Genomic DNA, 17,986 nt, shown 5'->3' with positions numbered 1-17,986 from the left:
CCTGGCGTCGTCTTCATTCGTCTGCACACACGCCCCACGAAAGCTCCAGCTCCACCACTGCCCCAGCATCCTGCATCCCTATCCGGCATCGCAGGCCATTTCCCACTTCTTCACATCCTCACTGCCCGCATTGCCCGTGTGCCCGCTGCCCCCCGCCACCCCAGCAGCTCCTTCACCCCTTCATCCCCAGCCCTCGCGCGCACTAGAGGACTGAAGCCGCTGTCTCCGACCGACTCGCCCTCATCGCCTCATTCCTCTGTCCCCTACACTGCCCGTTGCAACCATGGGCAGCTATACCTTTACCTGGTACGCATCGTGTGCCCTCGCCGGCCCCGCCTACCCGCGCTGACCAACTGGCTATAGGGAGCACAGCGCTAACGAAGTCTTCGTCACCGGCACCTTCGATGATTGGAAGCAAAGCGTCAAGCTGGAGAAGGAAGGCGGCATCTTCAAGAAGACCGTCGAGCTGCCGAAGCAGAAGGTCGAATACAAGGTTGGTGCTTTCCTCGCTCGCCGGCGCTGACTCTGCTGGCGCGACTCCCGCAAATAAACCTGCTTGCCGTCGTCGACCCACTGTTGCCTTTGCACATCATCTCCAACACTTAATTCCTGCCCTTTCCCGCTGACAATGCCTTCCAAGTTCGTCGTTGACGGCAACTGGGTGACCAACGACACGGCGCCCGGCGAATATGACGGACCAAACTACAACAATATCCTCCTCCCCGACGACATCAAAGAGACACCTGTCCACACCCTTTCTTCCGCCGCCCCCGCATCATCCACCGCTGCGCTGGCTGGAGCCGTGCCCAAGGAGAAGGAGGCTTCGCCTGTGCCTGGCGCGTTCCCCGAGACGCCAGCAACAGAGCCCAACGCCTTCTCCGTGAACCCCATACCCGCCACTGAAGGCCTCGGAAACCCCGTTCACCTGGCACCTGGCGAGAAGGTGCCCGACCCTAGCACCCTCACGAACAACACCATACAGTCAACTGTCAAGGATGACGAGCCTGAGGAGAGGGCATTTGGCGTCAACCCGATACCCGCAACTGCCGGCGCTGGCAACCCTATTCACCTTGCGCCTGGCGAGAAGGTCCCAGACCCAAGCACGCTGACTTCCAACACCATATCAAGCACCGCTAAGACTGACGAAAAGTCCTACGAAGCGTCGGACGCCGCCCCGCCGCAGCTGGGTCCTGTTGTCACCCCTGAGGCTGAGCGCGAAACCAAAGGAGGTATGTTTGGGATCCCGCCAATTGGCGGCATAATGATTCCGGAGTCTAGCTTGCCAATGGGAGCAGGCACAGCTGCTGAGACAGATCCAGGCGTCACGATCCAATCGGCCGCTCCTCTTAGCTCCACTGCCGCGCTTGCAGGTGCCGTGCCCAAGGAGCCAAAGGGCGTTCCGGAGGTCGTTTCCGAGAGCCAACAAGAGGCAAACTTCAGCCCTGAAGCTTCCGCGAACTCCGAAGCAGTGCTCGAGAAGAAGGAGGTCGAAGAAGAGTTGAAGGCAAAGGTGCCTGAGGAGCCTCCCGCGGCCGATAGCTCTTCTGGTGCTGGGAAGGCTGCTGCTATTGCTGGTGGTGCTGCGGCTGGCGGAGCTGCTGCTTTCGCTGGAGCTACTTACTCGGCCAAGGACACCGCTGCTCGTATTTTTGGTCTCAACGGCTCGCCTGCCGCTACTGCCACCACCTCGGAAGTGCCTGAAGTTGTCACCGAGAGTCAGATAAAAGCAGACGTCGGACCGGAGGCCACTGCAAACCCAGTAGCCGTCGAAGAGAAGCAGGAAGTAGAGCAGGAGCTGCTGAAAGAGATCAAGACTACCAACGAAGCCGGTGAACCCGCTCCTACCGCGGCTGCCGAAGCCACTGAGGCTGCCCCCGAAGTGCCTGAAGTTGTGGCCGAGAGCCAGAAAGAAGCGGAGGTTGGACCGGAGGCCGCTGCTAACCCGGTAGCCGTCGAAGAGAAGAAGGAGGTGGAGCAGGAGCTGCTGAAAGAGGTCAAGACCACTGACGAAGCCGGCGAACCCGCTCCTACGGTGACTGCCGAAACCAGTGCGACCGCCCCTGTTACAGCTGCGGCTGTAGAAACACCCAAAGCAGTCGATTCTCGCGACATCTCGCCCATGTCGAAGCAGCCCACGACCGCGGAAACTGCTCCAGTTGTCACCACTGGCGTCGAGTCCAGCAAGGTTCCGGCCAAGAGCACCCCAGAGACGCCGAAGAAGAATGGAGAGGCCTCCGCCGTCGGCACCCCCGAGAGCGTCGCCAGCACTGACAAGAAGCAGAAGAAGAAGAACCGACTCTCGTTCTTCGGCAAGCTGAAGGAGAAGTTCCACCACGATAAATAAGGAATGAACGAAGTACGACGATGGAATGGCCTCTTTGTTGGAAAGGTTCATCGGGATAGATTGGATGCGGCGGAGGAGGTCGTGTTTACGTAATGCTTAGTACCCGGAGAAGGGCGGCGGGGATTGTGTCATGTATGGGTCGACGTGGATACCTCTATCTGCTTTGCGGTTTGTAACTAACTCATGTCTCCCCGTCGTCAGCCCTTCTCGTCGTGTTTTCCATGGTCGTGGAGTGCGTTTTGTTGTTTCGACTGCATTTTCACAAGGGACCCTTTTCGTGTTGCTTGCTCATATACCTGTGTGTGCGTGGTTTTCTCAAGTCTCTACTTGTCTGCGTGGAAGAATGAGGGTTGATGTGGAAGCGCAGGGAGGCGGCATAGTATGTAGGTTTATGATTCGAAACACTTGTTCTTATAGTTGTGGTGCCTTTCCTCTTGATTGCTGCGCCTCTGGTTTTGCGTGCGACAGCTATGACATCGAAGCGGCCAAGACATGAAGCACTCCGGGAATTCTTCACAACATTTCAACCTCGAGAAAAACGCATCGATTTTTACCTACTTTCGCACGTAGCGGCTATGAAACAGGTGCCCATCACAAACCTACCTCTTAGAAACCCTCCTCCGACCCAACATCTCGCTCACCGCGACCACGCATATCACCTCCTAGATCCAGTCTCCGGCCCATCAACGCCCGTTCCACCGACATCAAAACCCCAAACTCAAAAATTCCCCCCTCCCCCCCAAAAAAGGCCGACCACATACTCCCAGAAACCACCTCCTCCAACGTCCAGGTACCTCGCCCTAGAAATCCAGCATCTCCTTCCGCCCCATCTTGCCATCCCTCTTCCGCGCTCTCTCCACCTTCTCCGCCCACGACAAGCGGGACCCTCCTCGGAACAGCTTGTCCGCCCAGCGCAGGTGCTTCTTCTGCATAACCTTCGCGGGCTCGGGCAGCAGGAAACGGACGTGATGGCTGGCGTGGTCGTCGTGCTCGGGCGCCTCGGCGTGGCGGTCGTGTGGTTCCTGCAGTCGGGTGCATTTCGTGGGAGAGGCTGGTCGGGGTGCCATGGGGACGTTGGTGTCGGGTTTGGTTTCGAGGTAGGGGTGGCGGTGGGGAGGAGGAGTGGCGGTCATGGAGAGGACGTAGTAGCTGTCGGTGGTGGTGGTTGCGGCGGCCATTGTGTGAGGCTTTGGGTGTCGTTGCGTGTGTCGTCGTATGCGTCCGGAAGTGGTTTTGGGAGAGGTTTTTGCGGAGTGTGTGGGGTGCGGTGTGTGAAGAGGAATGGAGATGGGAGAGGAGGCAGGGAGGTTTTGAAGGGAGCTTGCTTTGCGCTCTGTTGCGCTCTGATGGTAGGCATTTCTTTGGTAGAGTGGCTGCACGCGATGAGATTGATTCCTGGGATGGGAACCGTGGGCGAGGGTGGAGAATTGGGCCAGATACCGCTACCGGACGCTGGACCTTATTGGAGCTGAGAGCAATAATGCGATTTGGATTTAGATTGGAGGTTGGTTGGGTGTTGAAAGGTTGCTATGAATCATTCGCTATGCCAAGACGATGATCAAGTCGACGGTTAGGCACGCTGGTGCGCGTCCACTTGGGATAGTTCGATGGTATGGGCAAGATGTAAGATTGGCCACCGCAAGATTTAACTATACTACCAAGCACTCCGGGTATAGCGCCGAGTTGCGGCTCACTTGTCATCGTTCGCTGCTTTTTCTTCAGCCTTGCGATCAGGCATATCTCAACCGTCTCAACACGTCATCAATGCAGTCAAATGGGCGCCTGAGATTGTGCTTTGGACGAAGCAGGAGTATGCCTTGCTGGGCTGACTTGTGGGCTGTCTCTTCACCGCAACTCTATCTCTCAACGTATAAACCTTCTCCGCGTCTGCCCATCTACTTCGTAGAGCACTTCTGGAGAATTAGCGTCTTCATGCGCTCGCGAACCAAAGGGTTCATAATTCTCTTGAAAATCTTGTCGTTGCCTTCATAACATAACGTGTCTTGCCCCTTTCAGGGGAGCATCTGCACGCGAGGGGACTCGTCCGCATTCCAATTGGACACCGGGTATCTCAGCTCTCGACTTCTGGGCATCAATGAGAAGCATGCCGTCGAGTTTCGCATGCGAAAGACATGTGCCGTTTTCAGGCCGAGTGAGAATACGTTAGAACACGTATTATAGATGACAGCGCCACACGCTACGTCGAGTATCATTATGGAAACATGTTCGGGATCCAAAACCATGGCGACAAAACCTTCGGAGAGATCATCTATAAGCCCAATACTTCGCAGGTTCAGGGTGGCTTTGGGCATTGTGTAATTCGGTGAGCCCCCGGCTTGCATTGCAGTTCCCCCTAAGACACTACAAGATATTAGCAATCGTTCGCCCAGAGTTTATCGAGTTCCACACTTACCCGGAATATACAGAGAAGTCAAAGGGGAAGCCCTGATCGATCTTGAACTTCGATACGGCAGGACCTTCATACCGGAACTTCGCGTCCCGCATGGTCAGACAAGTCTTTGCTTTGTCCTGCCACAACACATAATGTATGTTGAGCCGAACGACGATCCAATATTTCCAGCGAGGCCATCGCCCGCGCGAATGAAGGAGGGAAATCGATTATTCTGGAACGATCTGCAACGATCTACAGTGCTAGCTTGCGTGGATGTCTTCGAACTACGGCACCCAAGAAGCGGTGCTATCTGGTACTCCCGGTATCAAAACATCTCCCAACTTTCACTTCCGGAATGGCAGAATCCATCTGTTTCCAAGAGCCTTCACATTGCAAACATGTCTTATTTTACCCCAGAGTACTTTGACTCCAAATATACGGGCATGTCCGAGCACTTCCAAGTTCATAAGAAGATCAGAGATTTCTACTCTTCGCCGTTGCACCGTGAGCAATGGAAGGTTGAGGCTCGCAAGATGTTCGCGACACGGCTTGCCCTGCTGCAGTTTAATATCCTCGACGTTGCACAAGGACTTGGCCACGATTTGCCGTATGCGAGAGCCTGCTCCTGGACTATCACGAGGACGGATGCGGAAGTATCATGTTTCAGTCCCGGGACTGGAGGGACATCAGCGTGTTTGATTTATTGGGGTTTAATCTACTTGCAGTGAGCATTTCGGTCTCTACTACTGAATTCAAGGAGACGATGCCGCTGTTGTGGGTCACGAAAGAGGTCGTGGGACCAGCCTTGGAAGCCTAGCGAGATGTCAAATTCGATAAAATTAAACGCGTATTTAAATGAGAAGATAACCGAATGCAGGAAATTGAAAGCAAGAATCGCGGGGGGAACCTGAGATAGTTCGTGTAAATTCGTGGAGGAAAGAAACTAAGAGGAGCATGACAGCCCCGACCGATACCATTACGGTGACTCAGTGCTGTTGAATACGATACTAGTCATCTTTTTTCAAAAGGAAAGACGGCCCGTAATGCTGTCAAGCCCTCCAGAGTACCCCTTAGCTCATACATTCTCCATAGTATCTAGCCCTAGCTCCACTCGTTTCGCCTTGATCTGCCTCGTGTAATTGGACAAGTCGAGGACGATCTTGGAATCGGTAGAACTATAGGCAGAAAGTATTTCCTGCTTTTTTTCCCACTTTCCCCTCCACAATTCCCTCGTATTAGCCATGGCATAAACCTGGCTATCAGGAGCCGTTCCAATCGTCTCAATCACCAAATTCTCTAGTGCTGGCGCAATGTGCTCCATCTTGTTGGGAAAATTGAGGAAGCCGTTGTCCCAGATGATGTTGCTAAGTGTACGCACTACTTGGTCGAAAAGGTGGTACCAAAACTTTCCCTGGAATTCGACTCGCTCGTGTTCTAGAACGTGAGCACCTCCCTGGCCGCATTCATCCAGAACTTTCAGTGGCCCAGATGGGATCGTTAGGTCAATCTTCAGAACCTTAATGCTTGCAGGGATCCATCCTTCAAAGTCACCAGACCACTCGCGTAGAATACATTCATGTTGCAGTGCTGCAGCCAAGTCGTATCCAATGCTTTGCCCTTTGGGATAATCCCAGGAAGTTTTGCGATGGTCGAATAGGTGAATTTCCATTTCCTGGATACCGGGCCATGCGCGGTTCAAGGTGGTGGCACGCTGTGTGAAGTAACGGCTGAGAAGGTTCAAGCAACGCAAGTCCCATGGCGTCTCAAGCGGGCCGAACGAACCCGTTTTGGCGTCAGGCCAACGGCGGAGTACTTCCTGGGTGTCTGCTTGGAGAATCTTGCAGACACCACTGAGAGGAGTATGCACCCGGATTCTTGGGATAGGGGACGGCGGCTCCTCGTCGGCTGGCAACACTGGCGATGTTGGTATGACTTCCTGGAATTCGTAGCTTATGCTGTTCAAGACGATCTGCTGTCGCAGCTCAGAAGGGAGGCTGTCGAGGGTTCTCATTTTGGCCCTTGAAGAAGTTCGGATGTAAGAGCGGTGTAAAAGGTATTGAAGGTGTAGGTGCACAGGCCAGGTATTAGTTAGTAAGCAATCTTGGAGTTGCTTGGCATCACGTGCCATCTAATCCACCTCCCTGCCAGAAGGCATTGGGACTATCTAGCTGGAAACCTCGCACCAGTGCTTCCCAATTTGGCCATTCATCAATGTCAGTGTTGAGAGCAAAGTCATCACTGCCAGTATCTTCAAACCTGTACACAGAGACCCCTTCTCCAGACACTGGACGAGATCGAGAATCGCTAGTTCTCGCATCCTTCCCTGGGTTCAGTCTTTGAATGTTTTCCCTCACTGACTTGGCTTTCGCCTTGAGGGCTACCAACACTGCTGACTTCGGTCCAAATCCAATGGTAGACTCGTCCCATAGCTCCTGAGAAAAGAGGGGTTCTACCGCCTCCCATGCCCTGCCGATATTTGGGCCTTCGGGTTTGACACACAGATGCCACAGAACGTACATGGTGACATGGTATTGTGGATAAGCCTTCCTGGCCCACGTGTATTGCTTCAGCATGCCATCCTCGTTGTAGATTCTCGGCCCTAAGATAGCCAAGGCCTCGATCAAGTTTTCCTCGGTCGCAAAATCTACCGGTGTACCCGCACGCTGCAGTAAAGCCCACTGTAGTCTCGTGACGAAGTCGAGCTTTCGAAGCAGGAAGCGGGAGCAAGTGATAGTTAGACGTTGTTGAGGTATGACCGGATTGCAATGTGCCAGCGACTTCTCGATACGCACCTTATTCTCTTGAATAATATTTGCTCTAACCTGTTCGCTTGGAGGAGACGAAGATGTCGATGACGCGGCGATAGCTGCTAGTTTTTGAATTGACTTTGTCAGGCCAATGTTGATCAGCGAGAAAGTCATGGTAGTCCAGCCCTCTTTTGGTGCAGGAAGGTGCTGCATTTCGAGATAGAGGTCTGTATCGTCGACATTGATCGGCAGGCTAACTTCTGACACAGGTACTAGGTTGTTGGTGTTTTGTAGGCCGTAGTCCTCGCCTGAACGGCCGTCTCGACTGAGCAGATGCCACCAAAGTCGACGGCGAATCTCAGACTGGAAAGGAGAAAGACCAAGCCGCTCTCCATCGCGATGAAGGCCCAATGACTCTGCGATACGGATTGCGAGGCCGTTGAGAATCCATATCCCTTTGCCGCGATTATGGACGCGAAGCGCAGACTAGAGACAGACAACTTAGATCCGCAGAAGAAGTAAGCACTAGACGAGAATGGAACATACGAGATATATGGCCAAGGCGTGAAGCCCAGTCATCGTTGGACGGTCCAAGAAGTCTCCATGCGCGAATGCTTGCTCTAGGCCAACCTTGCATTGGAGTAGAAACGTATTCCTATCCTGTCCTAGAGTCACGTGGGCTTCCGGATCTTCGAGAGTGACTGTTGACGTAAAGTAGATAGCGAAGCTGAGTGCGAGATTTTCCAGGGATGCCGTGCTTGGGTCATTGATGGTTGAATACACCTTGACCTCATCGGTAGGAAGATGCAACAGTTTGAATCCTGCAGTGCCTTCGACATTGTCCACGTAGATTTTCCAAAGCCTTACAGCCAGTTGTGTATTCGGATAAAAGCTGGCTGGCGCCACTGATAAGAAAGCAGAGGAGAGGATTCCCGTGGCATTGAACGGCGATACCACTGGTGGCTGCGGGGACGCTGTCTGAGGAGGCGTCAGAGCCGATTCGATATTTCGCTCCTGTGGTAGCTGTTAGAACTACAGATAGAACATCGTTGATGGAATTGGTGTAAAGACTTCTTCTATGACTCTAGATATGAAAACTTCGTTGAAGTATTGGCTTGATGACCCCTTCTGGACAAGAATACCGCCATTAGACCTCTCGCTCAAATCATCAGAGTTCGCAGCAGTCGTCGAGGGCGTTAGACTCGCAGTTGTGTAAGTGGGGATCGTTGAAATCAATGCCCCTTGGTTTCTGGCCTCGTTAAGAGACTTTTCTAGACCAGAAATACGGGAGGCCATGTCAGCTATAATAGTCTCTTTCGCCCGCCGTTTCCGAGGCCCCGATGGTGGGTAGACACAGGGCCTGCCAGTCCGTGTGCATGAGGAGCATGGTTCTCTTTTGTCACAGCGGATTTTCTTGCTATTGCAACTATGGCACGAGCGAGATATCCAGCGGCGGGTTTGAGGGAGCTCCGATTCGGGTTCAGACCTGGGCATCAAGCTGTATTGGGTGGTGGTTGGTTCGGAGCCCACCTCCACCTCCAAATGTGCTTGCTGTGGCAGTGCAGGCTGAAATAGCCTTGTCTCGGGATGTCGAAAGATGCTGAAAATACTGGTTCCGCTGAACAGCAGAGGATGGTTCGGTCGTAGCAAGAGCCGACGCAGCAAGAGCCGATCGATTTTAAGACCGAATAGCGTAGTCACATGACCATTATTACCGGCCCCTTTTTACGACCGAGCCCGAAATGCCACTTTCGTCACCTCCACAACAACTCAGAATGATATTTAGAATTTTACGACCGAGCCCGAGTGGTACCTTATCAATCTTTCAAACCAGACCCACTAGCCGCTCTTCGACAGACATGACTGCCCTAAATCCATCTTCTTCCTTTCCGGGAGGTGTATGCCGGCGACAGGACTTCACCATATCCCGGGCTGCGGTAGTAGTTCTACTAATTCCGAGGCATAGCTTCCCACATCCAAGCTCTCAAGATGGAGCTTTCGCTGTCCTCTAGGTTATAAGTACCAGCCAGGAGGGCAGCTTGAAATAACTCAAGATTCAGTCCAACTCTTTTCCGTCCTTACTTCTTCTATAAAGAGCCTTTTGCCTTTCATTCATACGTTTAGTCTTGAGTGCTACCTATCATGTCTGAGTCAAATCAACCCGCGGTAGCAGCTGAGGATCAATTGATTGAAGAAGAGACCGAGAAGGCAGAGTCTCAAGCGGGGAACTCGAACCCCCCCTCTACCTCCCACGACGATGATGCGGAGAAGGCTCCCGAGCCGGAGCCTCCAGGCAGCGATGCCCCGGATGGTGGTGCCGCTGCTTGGCTCGTTGTGCTTGGTACTTGGTGCGCATCATTCTGTAGCTTCGGTTGGCTAAATAGTATGGCAGCCTCCAACCGTACATGGGCTTAAATCTAACACTGACAACTACTAGGCGTTGGCGTATTCCAGGAGTACTATCAAATAGAACTGCTCAGCAACTACTCACCGAGCACGATCTCATGGATTCCGTCGTTACAGATTTTTTTCATGATGGGCATGGTATGTTCTAAACTTCCATCACTAGATAAAAGCTAATGATTCTCTTCAGGGACCCTTCGTTGGCGCTATATACGATCGCTATGGTGTGCGCTGGCTGCTACTCGGTGGCAGTCTCTTGCATATATTTGGTATCATGATGGCCAGCCTTGGGACCGAATACTACCAGATACTTCTTGCACAAGGATTATGCTCCGGTCTTGGTGTTTCAGCCATCTTCCAACCCTGTATGTACCCCATGTGTTTCTATGTCCGTCCTTCGATGCGAGTCGACTGAACTGTCTTAGCTGCCACCTGCCTCGCTGGGTGGTTCAATCACAAGCGTGGCGCTGCCTTCGGAATCTCCTTCACGGGCTCCAGTCTAGGCGGTATCATCTTCCCCATAATGGTGTCCCATCTGATCCGAAACGTCGGTTTCGGTTGGGCAATGCGTACCTGCGCATTTCTTATGCTCTTCCTCCTGATCATCGCCAATCTGACCGTCCGTCCCTTCCATCCTCCACAACCACACAAAGCCACTGGCGCGCAGCTTGCCAAACCTTTCACCGAGCTCCAATTCGTCCTCCTCGCTGTTGGTTTCTTCCTGTTCAGCTACGGGTTCTTCGTCCCTATAAACTATCTGCCTGTCCAGGCGCTCAGCGCAGGCATGAGCTCCGACTTGGCCGGATACCTGCTACCCATTCTGAACGCCGGATCTCTATTTGGACGTCTCTTCGCAGGCTTCCTAGGCGACAAAATCGGCCGCTACAACATCTTCATCGTCGTCTGCTACCTGTCTGGTATCTACATCCTTGCGCTCTGGCTACCTGACTCAAGCGATGCTGCACTCATCGCCTTTGCCGTCCTATTTGGATTCTTTTCCGGGGCTTACGTCTCACTGATCCTACCTCTAGTGATAGCAATCTCGCCGATAGCAGAGCTTGGTTTCCGCACAGGCGTTGTCATGTTCGTTATCGCGATTGGTGGTCTGACGACTAATCCTATCAATGGCGCTATAATAGACGGCGCGGGGGGTTGGAAGGGTCTTAAGATCTTTTCTGGCGTGTTTTGCCTTGCTGGTACTACCTTTGTGCTCGTTGCAAGGGTTAGGAAGACGGGCTGGACACTGTTTACCCGGTTCTAGACGGTATGTCATCTGGAGGCTAAGAAACAACCTGCATACTTGCCAGCAGCCTTTCTCTGTCTAGTCCTTCAGTCAGCCACCTAAAGCGTTGTAACATATAGATCGTAGGATAAGAAAGATTGAAATAGTCTCCACTCCAAGATCTATCAGCTGTCCGGCTTTTCCGTTACATGGCAGGCCTGTTAGAAATATTGATGTGCAATACTTCCAGTCCTGTCAATCACAAGCGGGCCCTGCTTTTCTCCTCCATCACAAACTCCCCCTTCCCAACCCTCCCGCAAAGCTCCTTCAACACCGTCCCCGCCCACTCGAAATCCTCCATATCCAAATACACCTGCCCGCTAAACCTCACCCACCACGCGCCCCCATACACCACCATGGCAATGAACGTGTCATACTCCTCCACCATGCGCTCCACCATCCAATCCCGCACCAGGCTCTGCACCTCCGCGGCAGTCTTCATCAACCCCTTCGCTGCCATGACCTTCACAATAGCGTCGACCTCGAGCGGAAGGCGGACGTTGGTCAGACAGCAGTTCGTCAGCGTGCCCGTCGAGTTCTGCAGTATCTCGGTGCCGAGCACTTTAGCTACATGCTTTGCGGCCGCGTTCGCAAGAGCGGAGTTGTAGGCCATGATGGCCTTTTCGCCGCCAATGCTCTCGCGGTACTTCAGCGCGGCGGGGATACAGAGGTAGGGCGAGTTGTCGATGGTGCCGACGAAGGAGAAGTTGTAGATAAAGGGGGTGTAAGAGGAAGGGGCGAAGGGATTGATGTAAGTGACGCCTGGCTTTGGAATAGGGACGAAGCCGTGCGAGGTTGGGAGGCTAGACCGGAGCAGGTGTTGGTTGCGGACCGGCACGTAGAAGACTGCGCAGCCGCGGGGGACGTAGAGCCATCTATAGAGGTTAAAAATGGCCTAAAAGAGAAAACGGCCTTGGAAAAAGAAAAAGAGACTCACTTGTGGCAATTGCTAACCAAGAAATCTGGGTCCAACTTCTGCAAATCCAACTCCACATGCCCAATAGCATGCGCCGCGTCGACGAAGCTCAGCACACTTACCTCTTTACAAGCCGCCGCGAGCTTCTCAAACGGCATGCGGACACCCGGCATCGATACAACAGTATCAAAGATTGCAATCCGCACGCGATTCCCCTGCTTTTTCTCTTCCTCAACCTTTCGCTTCATCTCCTCAACCAGCCAATCATCCTCTACGGGATACGTGAACTCAATCTGTACGGCCTCTGCCGGGGTCGTTTCGGTGATATACGTCACTGTCTTTCCGCAAGCACCGTAGATGCTAGAGAAATGCAGGATTTTATCACCTTTTTCGTAGGTGAGGTTGCGGAGGACGGTATTTATGCCTGTCGTAGCGTTGGGGACGTAGACGAGGGTGTCGACGGGAGCGTTAAGGACACCAGCAATGGCAGCGCGGGACTCGTCGAGGAGTTTGGGGTAGATGTAGCGAATGAAGTCATCTGGGCGAGCTTCGGCAGCGTCCTGCATGGCGCGCATAGTGTCACGGACGGGTTTGGGGTAGGTGCCGAAGGAGCCTGGGGATGATTTAAAATGGGAACTCTTGGGAGATGAAATAGAGGCGATTAAGGGAAGTCAGGAAATCATGACCCGTATCTTGAGTTATTCTTTTAGACGGAAGAGGAGAAAGCCCACTACTAAGAATTGATAGGAAAGCCCACTCAAGAGAGGTATGGTTCAAGCTTTGAATCTGAGATCCTGATATCTGTAACGAGTAGAACATTTGCTGAAACTAACATACCATGATTGAGGTTGCGATACTTTTGATCAAACAGAAAGTCCTTCCTCAACTCCTTCGCCGGCTTCACCAATCTACTCGCTTCAGCCCCATCTTGCTTCTTACTCTCTCGCACAGGGAGTGTTGACGTAGCAGACATAACGTTTCTTCCTTCCCAAAGTCAAGACCTAGCTAGATGAAATCTTCTCGAAATGGAATACTGATTAGACAAAGAACCTGAGGCACTCCTGACTTTATACGACACTCCTTCGAGTCATTAGAAAGGGAAATGATGGTTAGAGGGTGACTCAAGCCCGCCGCATACGATATCAGGAGGATATGCGAAAGGGCGTGCATGTGGAGTTGCATGAGTCCCTCGAATTGGCCAATGAGCTAAGAGCGGCTATTGGCGGGGCATTTTCGTCGGAAGCCCGAAAGCTTGCTTTCAAAGCAGGATATGTACTAGTATCACAGTGTACCTACCGGAAGAATGGAGAGGGGTAAGTTGGCTGCTTTTGGAGGGATTAGGGAGGTGGTGGTGGTGTGTCAATGTCTTCGTTTATGCTGACATGTATATATCACGTGATATCCGAGGGGCGGGAAGCAATATAACCAGCACGCTTCATATTTTACTCTGCAGCTTCAGCTTCTCCCTATTCTCCTGTGCCATCCTTAGTAACGCGTACAAACTCTGCATCCGCGGCATCTCAAACCCCCTCTCCCTTGCCACCCTAATCGGGTTACCCAATATAACCTCTAGTTCCATCCTCTTCCCCTGCTCCCAATCTAACGCCATGCTGGGCTTACTCCCACTCGTATTCTTCTGCGTGCTCCTCAGCAGCTGCTCAGTCGTCGCGAACTCCTTTGGGAACGGCTTCCCAAGCACCTTTGGCGCCGTGCTCAGCACCTCGTCCATGACTCCTTTCAGATGCCGGTACAGCTCGTCATCGAGTGCCATGGCGCCATTCGGTGTCCCGCCCGAGAGCACAGACGACGGGTTCATAGATGCGTTGATAGCAATCTTGTGCCAGCGGACGAGCTGGAGCTTAGCATGGTCGTAGGCGTCCGCATCCTTGACCCCTCCCTCCTTCAGCAGCTCTACAAACTTGTCGTTCCGCGCAATCGCTTCCGCATCGCTGGCTTTCGTGTCTCCGGTATCCAGGTGCGGTAGGTAGGGCCCTACGTTTATGCGCGTCCAGCGATTGTGCTTGATCTTACCATGGCTCGTCTGCGCCGCACTGACAATCGTGACCGCACTGCATATTGTAGCTTTGGGGAAACGTTTGGCGTACGGCGCTTCGACGCCCAGTCCGTTCTGCACCAGGACGATGGCGGTGTTGTCTCCCACAAGTCCTTCGAGTATCTCCGAGTCGTTGCTGACGTCGGGGAGCGCCTTCGTGCTCACGAGTATGTAGTCCCAGCTAATGTTGCTCCGCCGCGCCTCGTCGGGGTTGGCGAAGGTGTGGGTGGGGGTGAAGGTGTAGTCGCCGTATTGAGGGGAGGTGACCGCGAAGCCTGAAGCAGCGACGGCGGCGTAGTTGGAGCGGCATATTACGGAGACGTGGACGTTTGGGACTTGGGCGAGACGGGAGGCATAGAAGGCACCGACGGCGCCGGCGCCGACGATTAGGACGTTTACGGGCATTGATGCTGTGGTGTGTAAGTATTGGAGAGCCGTGGTGGTGAGTGATCACCGAGGCATGGCGAACTTCCTCTCGGCTATACCTTCCGTAGACGACCTAGGTATATATACCCACTTCCCTACCTCTTCTTTAGTTTCATTTCTTCAAGAGGAGATCATTTTATCTCGTCAAATATGTGGGATGGAAGTTATCTATATTTTCTTCCATCAATTATTGTTTAGCCATAATTACATTATATTCCATCTTTACGTTTTTTTGGTAAACTCATGAGACCTTTACCTGTCCAAAAGCGACTTCCGGAGAGTAGGTTGTATAATTCTAACTTCCCATTGGGACACAAGAGAAAAAAAGCGCTTCTATACTTCCGAATACTCAACATATTAACATGGACAATCAGTTTTTCCATTACTCCGATGTCTCATCTCAAAGTCCATAGACCAAGCAAGCCTTTTAAAGCTTGATACCCATTACATCCTTCACTAGCTTCCGGTAAACGGAGCTTCAATTTCCTTGAAGATCCTAAAATCTCTTGCTGTCGCAATCATATCTTGCGCCAGACGGCGTCTCTACACCATGACATCAAATGGCAAACTTGGACCTCGCGCGCAACTTTGCGCCATAGAAGTACAGCAGCCACATTCCAATCTATCACAGTCGCATTAGCCCTGCTCTAGTCTTCATACTCTAGAAAACGTATTACACCGATTGAGAGGGAAAGAATTGACTTACGATTCCCATAACACTCAATCCACCCAGTAGACTAACCCCCTTTCCAATGCCTAGATCCACAAACATGGGGCGCGAAAAGAGAATAGCGCCGAACGCGAACAGCGAGCGACAGAAGTCGTTGCCGGCGAAGAGGGAAGCGGCATATTGTGGATAGGACATCGGTACGTAGACTGCATATATGTTAGTGGCGTTGAGAACCGGACGGAATAATGGCTTACCGAAGATACACTGGAGTAGGATATACACCGACGTTGCGTAGATTGTGATCCCGATGACGCTTACGATCCAGTGGACAGATGTCCTAGCCGTCCATCCTGCGGTTTTGTTAGCCTTCTCCGCCAGCCTCGGACGCCTTTCAACTCACCGAACAAGAACAGTCCCACCGGCGGGCCAAAGCATGCAAATAGCGCTGGTACGAGCCGCGACTCCTGCGCCCGCAATCCATTCTTCATGATGTCTGGAATGAGGTAGAAGTGTAAGTAGGAAAAGTAGATCGACATGGCGATGACGCATCCGATGACGATGCACACGAAGACGGTGCCTGTCTCGCCAATGTTGAAGCCGTAGAGCGGCGGGTACACGAGCGGGAAGACTTCGAACTGGATGGCCATGTGTTAGTGCGATCGAGAACAACATGGAGAAGGTGCTGCTTACGAAGGAGTAGTAAATGCCGTACGTAAGGGCAGTGTAGACATTCACGAAGAGAACCTAGTGAGAGCGTCAGTGGTTAATCACTTATTCAATCGAGTATACATGCGAAGCTTACGGCAGGGTCTTTGATGCAGATCTCGATGGGCTTAATGATGGCCTCGCTAAGAACGCGCAAAAAACTCGTGCCCTTCCGGTCGATTTCAGTCTGAGAGCGGATCTTCTCGTTGCCGGTCAATTTGCGCAGCCGCGCCGCGCGGCGGAGGAGGATATTGGCTGGGGAAGTCTCGGGGAGGAAGAAGAAGAACAGGATGAAGACCGGCGCAGACATCCAGAGGACCTCCCATTGGGACCACCGCCAGCTACGTGTCTGTTAGCTGCTGTATGGATATGTCGAAAGCAGGGATTGGATGCTTACTTCTCAGCAACGACAGCGTAGCCGGATAAGAGAGGACCGAGGGCCGGCGCAGCAAACGCGGCTGATACCCAAAATGCTACGGAATATGGCAGGTAGAGAAGAGAGTACATGTCCTAAAAGGCGTCAGTGTTTGGTCCTCCATCTTAAGTTCCTAAGAAGCCACTTACCCCCATACTCGCACCACCATTCGCTAAACATGGACTCCCCAAGAACCCTAACAAGAACCGTAGGAAGATCAGCCCTCCCAAGTTATCAACTAAGCTCGTAGGCACGCACAAGATGACATAGATGGCAAAGGTAACCACATATGGCACATTCCGCCCAAACGCCGGAATCTCAGACATGGGTGACAAGATCAGCGGTCCCAAGCCGTAGCCCAACACGTACAAAGCAAGACCTAGCGAAGCTTTGAAATTGCCGACGCCGAAGCGCTCCATGATGAGTCCCTCGCTGGAGACATAAATGGCAGAACCGGCATAAACAACGAAGGTATAGAGGTCGATGAGGAAGGCGACCGTGAACTTTTTCTTCGGAGACCAATTCTGAGGGTTCGCAGGGTCGTCAGTATTGTACCTTTGGGGAAAGTTAGTTGACACTCGAGTAGGCTTTGAAAGGGACGTCTAACCAGTCTACCAAAATCGTTCCGTCTGACGTCACCGCTGGTACGATTGGCCTCGACTTCGTTTTCTCGACTGCGAGCTCATGCTCTATAGCCAAGCGCTCGTTGGTATATGGAAGCGTTTGCGTCCGCTGAAGACCCAGCGTCCCTGTCCGCTCGACCTCAGCTGTGATGGAGTCATTTGAGCTCTGGGTGTCCAGCTTGTGGAGGCTCGACTCCACATTCTCCGGATTGCTCAACGGAGTAGCATCGGTAGTCGATGAAGCATCGCCAGAATCTCCGGCAAGAGGCCGTTCCTCCTGCTTCTCGATATCTCCACCACGCTGAACAGCTCCAGCTGATCTGTGGCTTCGGTGGCTTTGGTGTTGATGCAGATGGTGCTTCTCGTCGCCGTTATTGCAGTTGTAGGAGTGGGGACACTGGAAGTCTGGTTTCTCTTCTGGATATTGAAGGAATTTGTTCTTGGTTACCCACCGGACCACTTGTCCGAATGGAGCTTCGCGAATGAGATCGGACATCTTCTTGTCGTGGGGCGTGTGAGTTGAAGATGGGAGTTGGGCCGATAGCTACCCAGAACGAGGGGAGCTGGCTGTCATATACCTTTCTCTATCACATTAGCAGTCCACATGTGAGAAAGATAGCTCTGACTAGTCATGGTGGGACGTTACGATTTAGGGCTTAGGCAATGCTGGCTGGAACGTCACGGATACGATTGGAAGATGGAGATTTGGAAGAGAAGTATTGGACGCCACTGCCAACGGCAGCGATGACGAAGCAAAATACTGAGGTGCAGCGCTGATATAATCTTGGACTTGGAAAAGATTGGAGAGCGTGTCTTGGTAAGGCTCTACCTAGAGCAGTGGCGTCCAATGAGCGCAGTGCGCAAATCCGGGAGCTAGCGCATGCTGCAGCTGATTAGTATCTTGATAGGGCTGCCACCATGGATTTCTAACAAGACGTGGGATTACTGATCGATTGTGGCACGTTCATTGGACGGTCTTACGTGCTGCATCCTTTGTGCTTGATTACTCT

The 17,986-nt window shown here is 52.6% G+C and overlaps 8 protein-coding genes across 8 annotated transcripts; 3 read left to right on the top strand and 5 right to left on the bottom strand.

Moving 5' to 3' along the window:
* Nucleotides 1–283: 283 nt before the first annotated feature.
* Nucleotides 284–2,344, top strand: BDZ99DRAFT_524907 (uncharacterized protein; the record flags this gene model as incomplete). The annotated part of the gene is made up of 3 exons (XM_033725949.1): nucleotides 284–306; nucleotides 364–493; nucleotides 641–2,344. 3 exons carry the CDS (start codon nucleotides 284–286, stop codon nucleotides 2,342–2,344), a joined length of 1,857 nt encoding a protein of 618 aa, XP_033572159.1.
* Nucleotides 2,345–4,757: 2,413 nt separating this feature from the next.
* On the top strand, nucleotides 4,758–5,920 carry BDZ99DRAFT_115075 (uncharacterized protein). Its single transcript, XM_033712463.1, has 2 exons — nucleotides 4,758–5,762; nucleotides 5,829–5,920. Exon 1 carries the CDS (start codon nucleotides 4,889–4,891, stop codon nucleotides 5,462–5,464), a length of 576 nt encoding a protein of 191 aa, XP_033572158.1. The 5' UTR covers nucleotides 4,758–4,888; the 3' UTR covers nucleotides 5,465–5,762; nucleotides 5,829–5,920.
* Nucleotides 5,812–6,747, bottom strand: BDZ99DRAFT_524903 (uncharacterized protein; the record flags this gene model as incomplete). The annotated part of the gene is made up of 1 exon (XM_033725948.1): nucleotides 5,812–6,747. One exon carries the CDS (start codon nucleotides 6,745–6,747, stop codon nucleotides 5,812–5,814), a length of 936 nt encoding a protein of 311 aa, XP_033572157.1.
* A 106-nt stretch (nucleotides 6,748–6,853) lies between these two features.
* On the bottom strand, nucleotides 6,854–8,977 carry BDZ99DRAFT_396642 (uncharacterized protein; the record flags this gene model as incomplete). The annotated part of the gene is made up of 3 exons (XM_033716002.1): nucleotides 6,854–7,969; nucleotides 8,030–8,497; nucleotides 8,555–8,977. 3 exons carry the CDS (start codon nucleotides 8,975–8,977, stop codon nucleotides 6,854–6,856), a joined length of 2,007 nt encoding a protein of 668 aa, XP_033572156.1.
* Nucleotides 8,978–9,521: 544 nt separating this feature from the next.
* On the top strand, nucleotides 9,522–11,344 carry BDZ99DRAFT_424473 (MFS general substrate transporter). Its single transcript, XM_033717057.1, has 4 exons — nucleotides 9,522–9,866; nucleotides 9,921–10,027; nucleotides 10,077–10,251; nucleotides 10,312–11,344. Exons 1-4 carry the CDS (start codon nucleotides 9,626–9,628, stop codon nucleotides 11,145–11,147), a joined length of 1,359 nt encoding a protein of 452 aa, XP_033572155.1. The 5' UTR covers nucleotides 9,522–9,625; the 3' UTR covers nucleotides 11,148–11,344.
* On the bottom strand, nucleotides 11,136–13,210 carry BDZ99DRAFT_450785 (PLP-dependent transferase). The gene is made up of 3 exons (XM_033718183.1): nucleotides 12,922–13,210; nucleotides 12,106–12,697; nucleotides 11,136–12,043 (listed from the first exon to the last, which is right to left on the bottom strand). The coding sequence occupies exons 1-3, from the start codon at nucleotides 13,055–13,057 to the stop codon at nucleotides 11,368–11,370; spliced, it is 1,404 nt and encodes a 467-aa protein (XP_033572154.1). The 5' UTR covers nucleotides 13,058–13,210; the 3' UTR covers nucleotides 11,136–11,367.
* A 255-nt stretch (nucleotides 13,211–13,465) lies between these two features.
* BDZ99DRAFT_466840 (2-dehydropantoate 2-reductase) lies at nucleotides 13,466–14,555 on the bottom strand. The gene has a single exon (XM_033720878.1). The coding sequence runs from the start codon at nucleotides 14,540–14,542 to the stop codon at nucleotides 13,520–13,522; it is 1,023 nt and encodes a 340-aa protein (XP_033572153.1). The 5' UTR covers nucleotides 14,543–14,555; the 3' UTR covers nucleotides 13,466–13,519.
* A 185-nt stretch (nucleotides 14,556–14,740) lies between these two features.
* BDZ99DRAFT_450777 (MFS general substrate transporter) lies at nucleotides 14,741–17,472 on the bottom strand (the record flags this gene model as incomplete). The annotated part of the gene is made up of 10 exons (XM_033718182.1): nucleotides 14,741–15,185; nucleotides 15,270–15,439; nucleotides 15,488–15,583; nucleotides 15,634–15,868; nucleotides 15,924–15,977; nucleotides 16,036–16,279; nucleotides 16,336–16,448; nucleotides 16,503–16,908; nucleotides 16,961–17,231; nucleotides 17,274–17,472. 10 exons carry the CDS (start codon nucleotides 17,470–17,472, stop codon nucleotides 15,120–15,122), a joined length of 1,854 nt encoding a protein of 617 aa, XP_033572152.1. The 3' UTR covers nucleotides 14,741–15,119.
* Nucleotides 17,473–17,986: the final 514 nt, after the last annotated feature.

This window comes from Mytilinidion resinicola (assembly GCF_010093595.1).
Source record: "Mytilinidion resinicola strain CBS 304.34 unplaced genomic scaffold BDZ99scaffold_19, whole genome shotgun sequence".
NCBI classification, from domain to species: Eukaryota; Fungi; Ascomycota; class Dothideomycetes; order Mytilinidiales; family Mytilinidiaceae; genus Mytilinidion; species Mytilinidion resinicola.
This window is presented reverse-complemented; position numbering and strand designations above follow the sequence as displayed.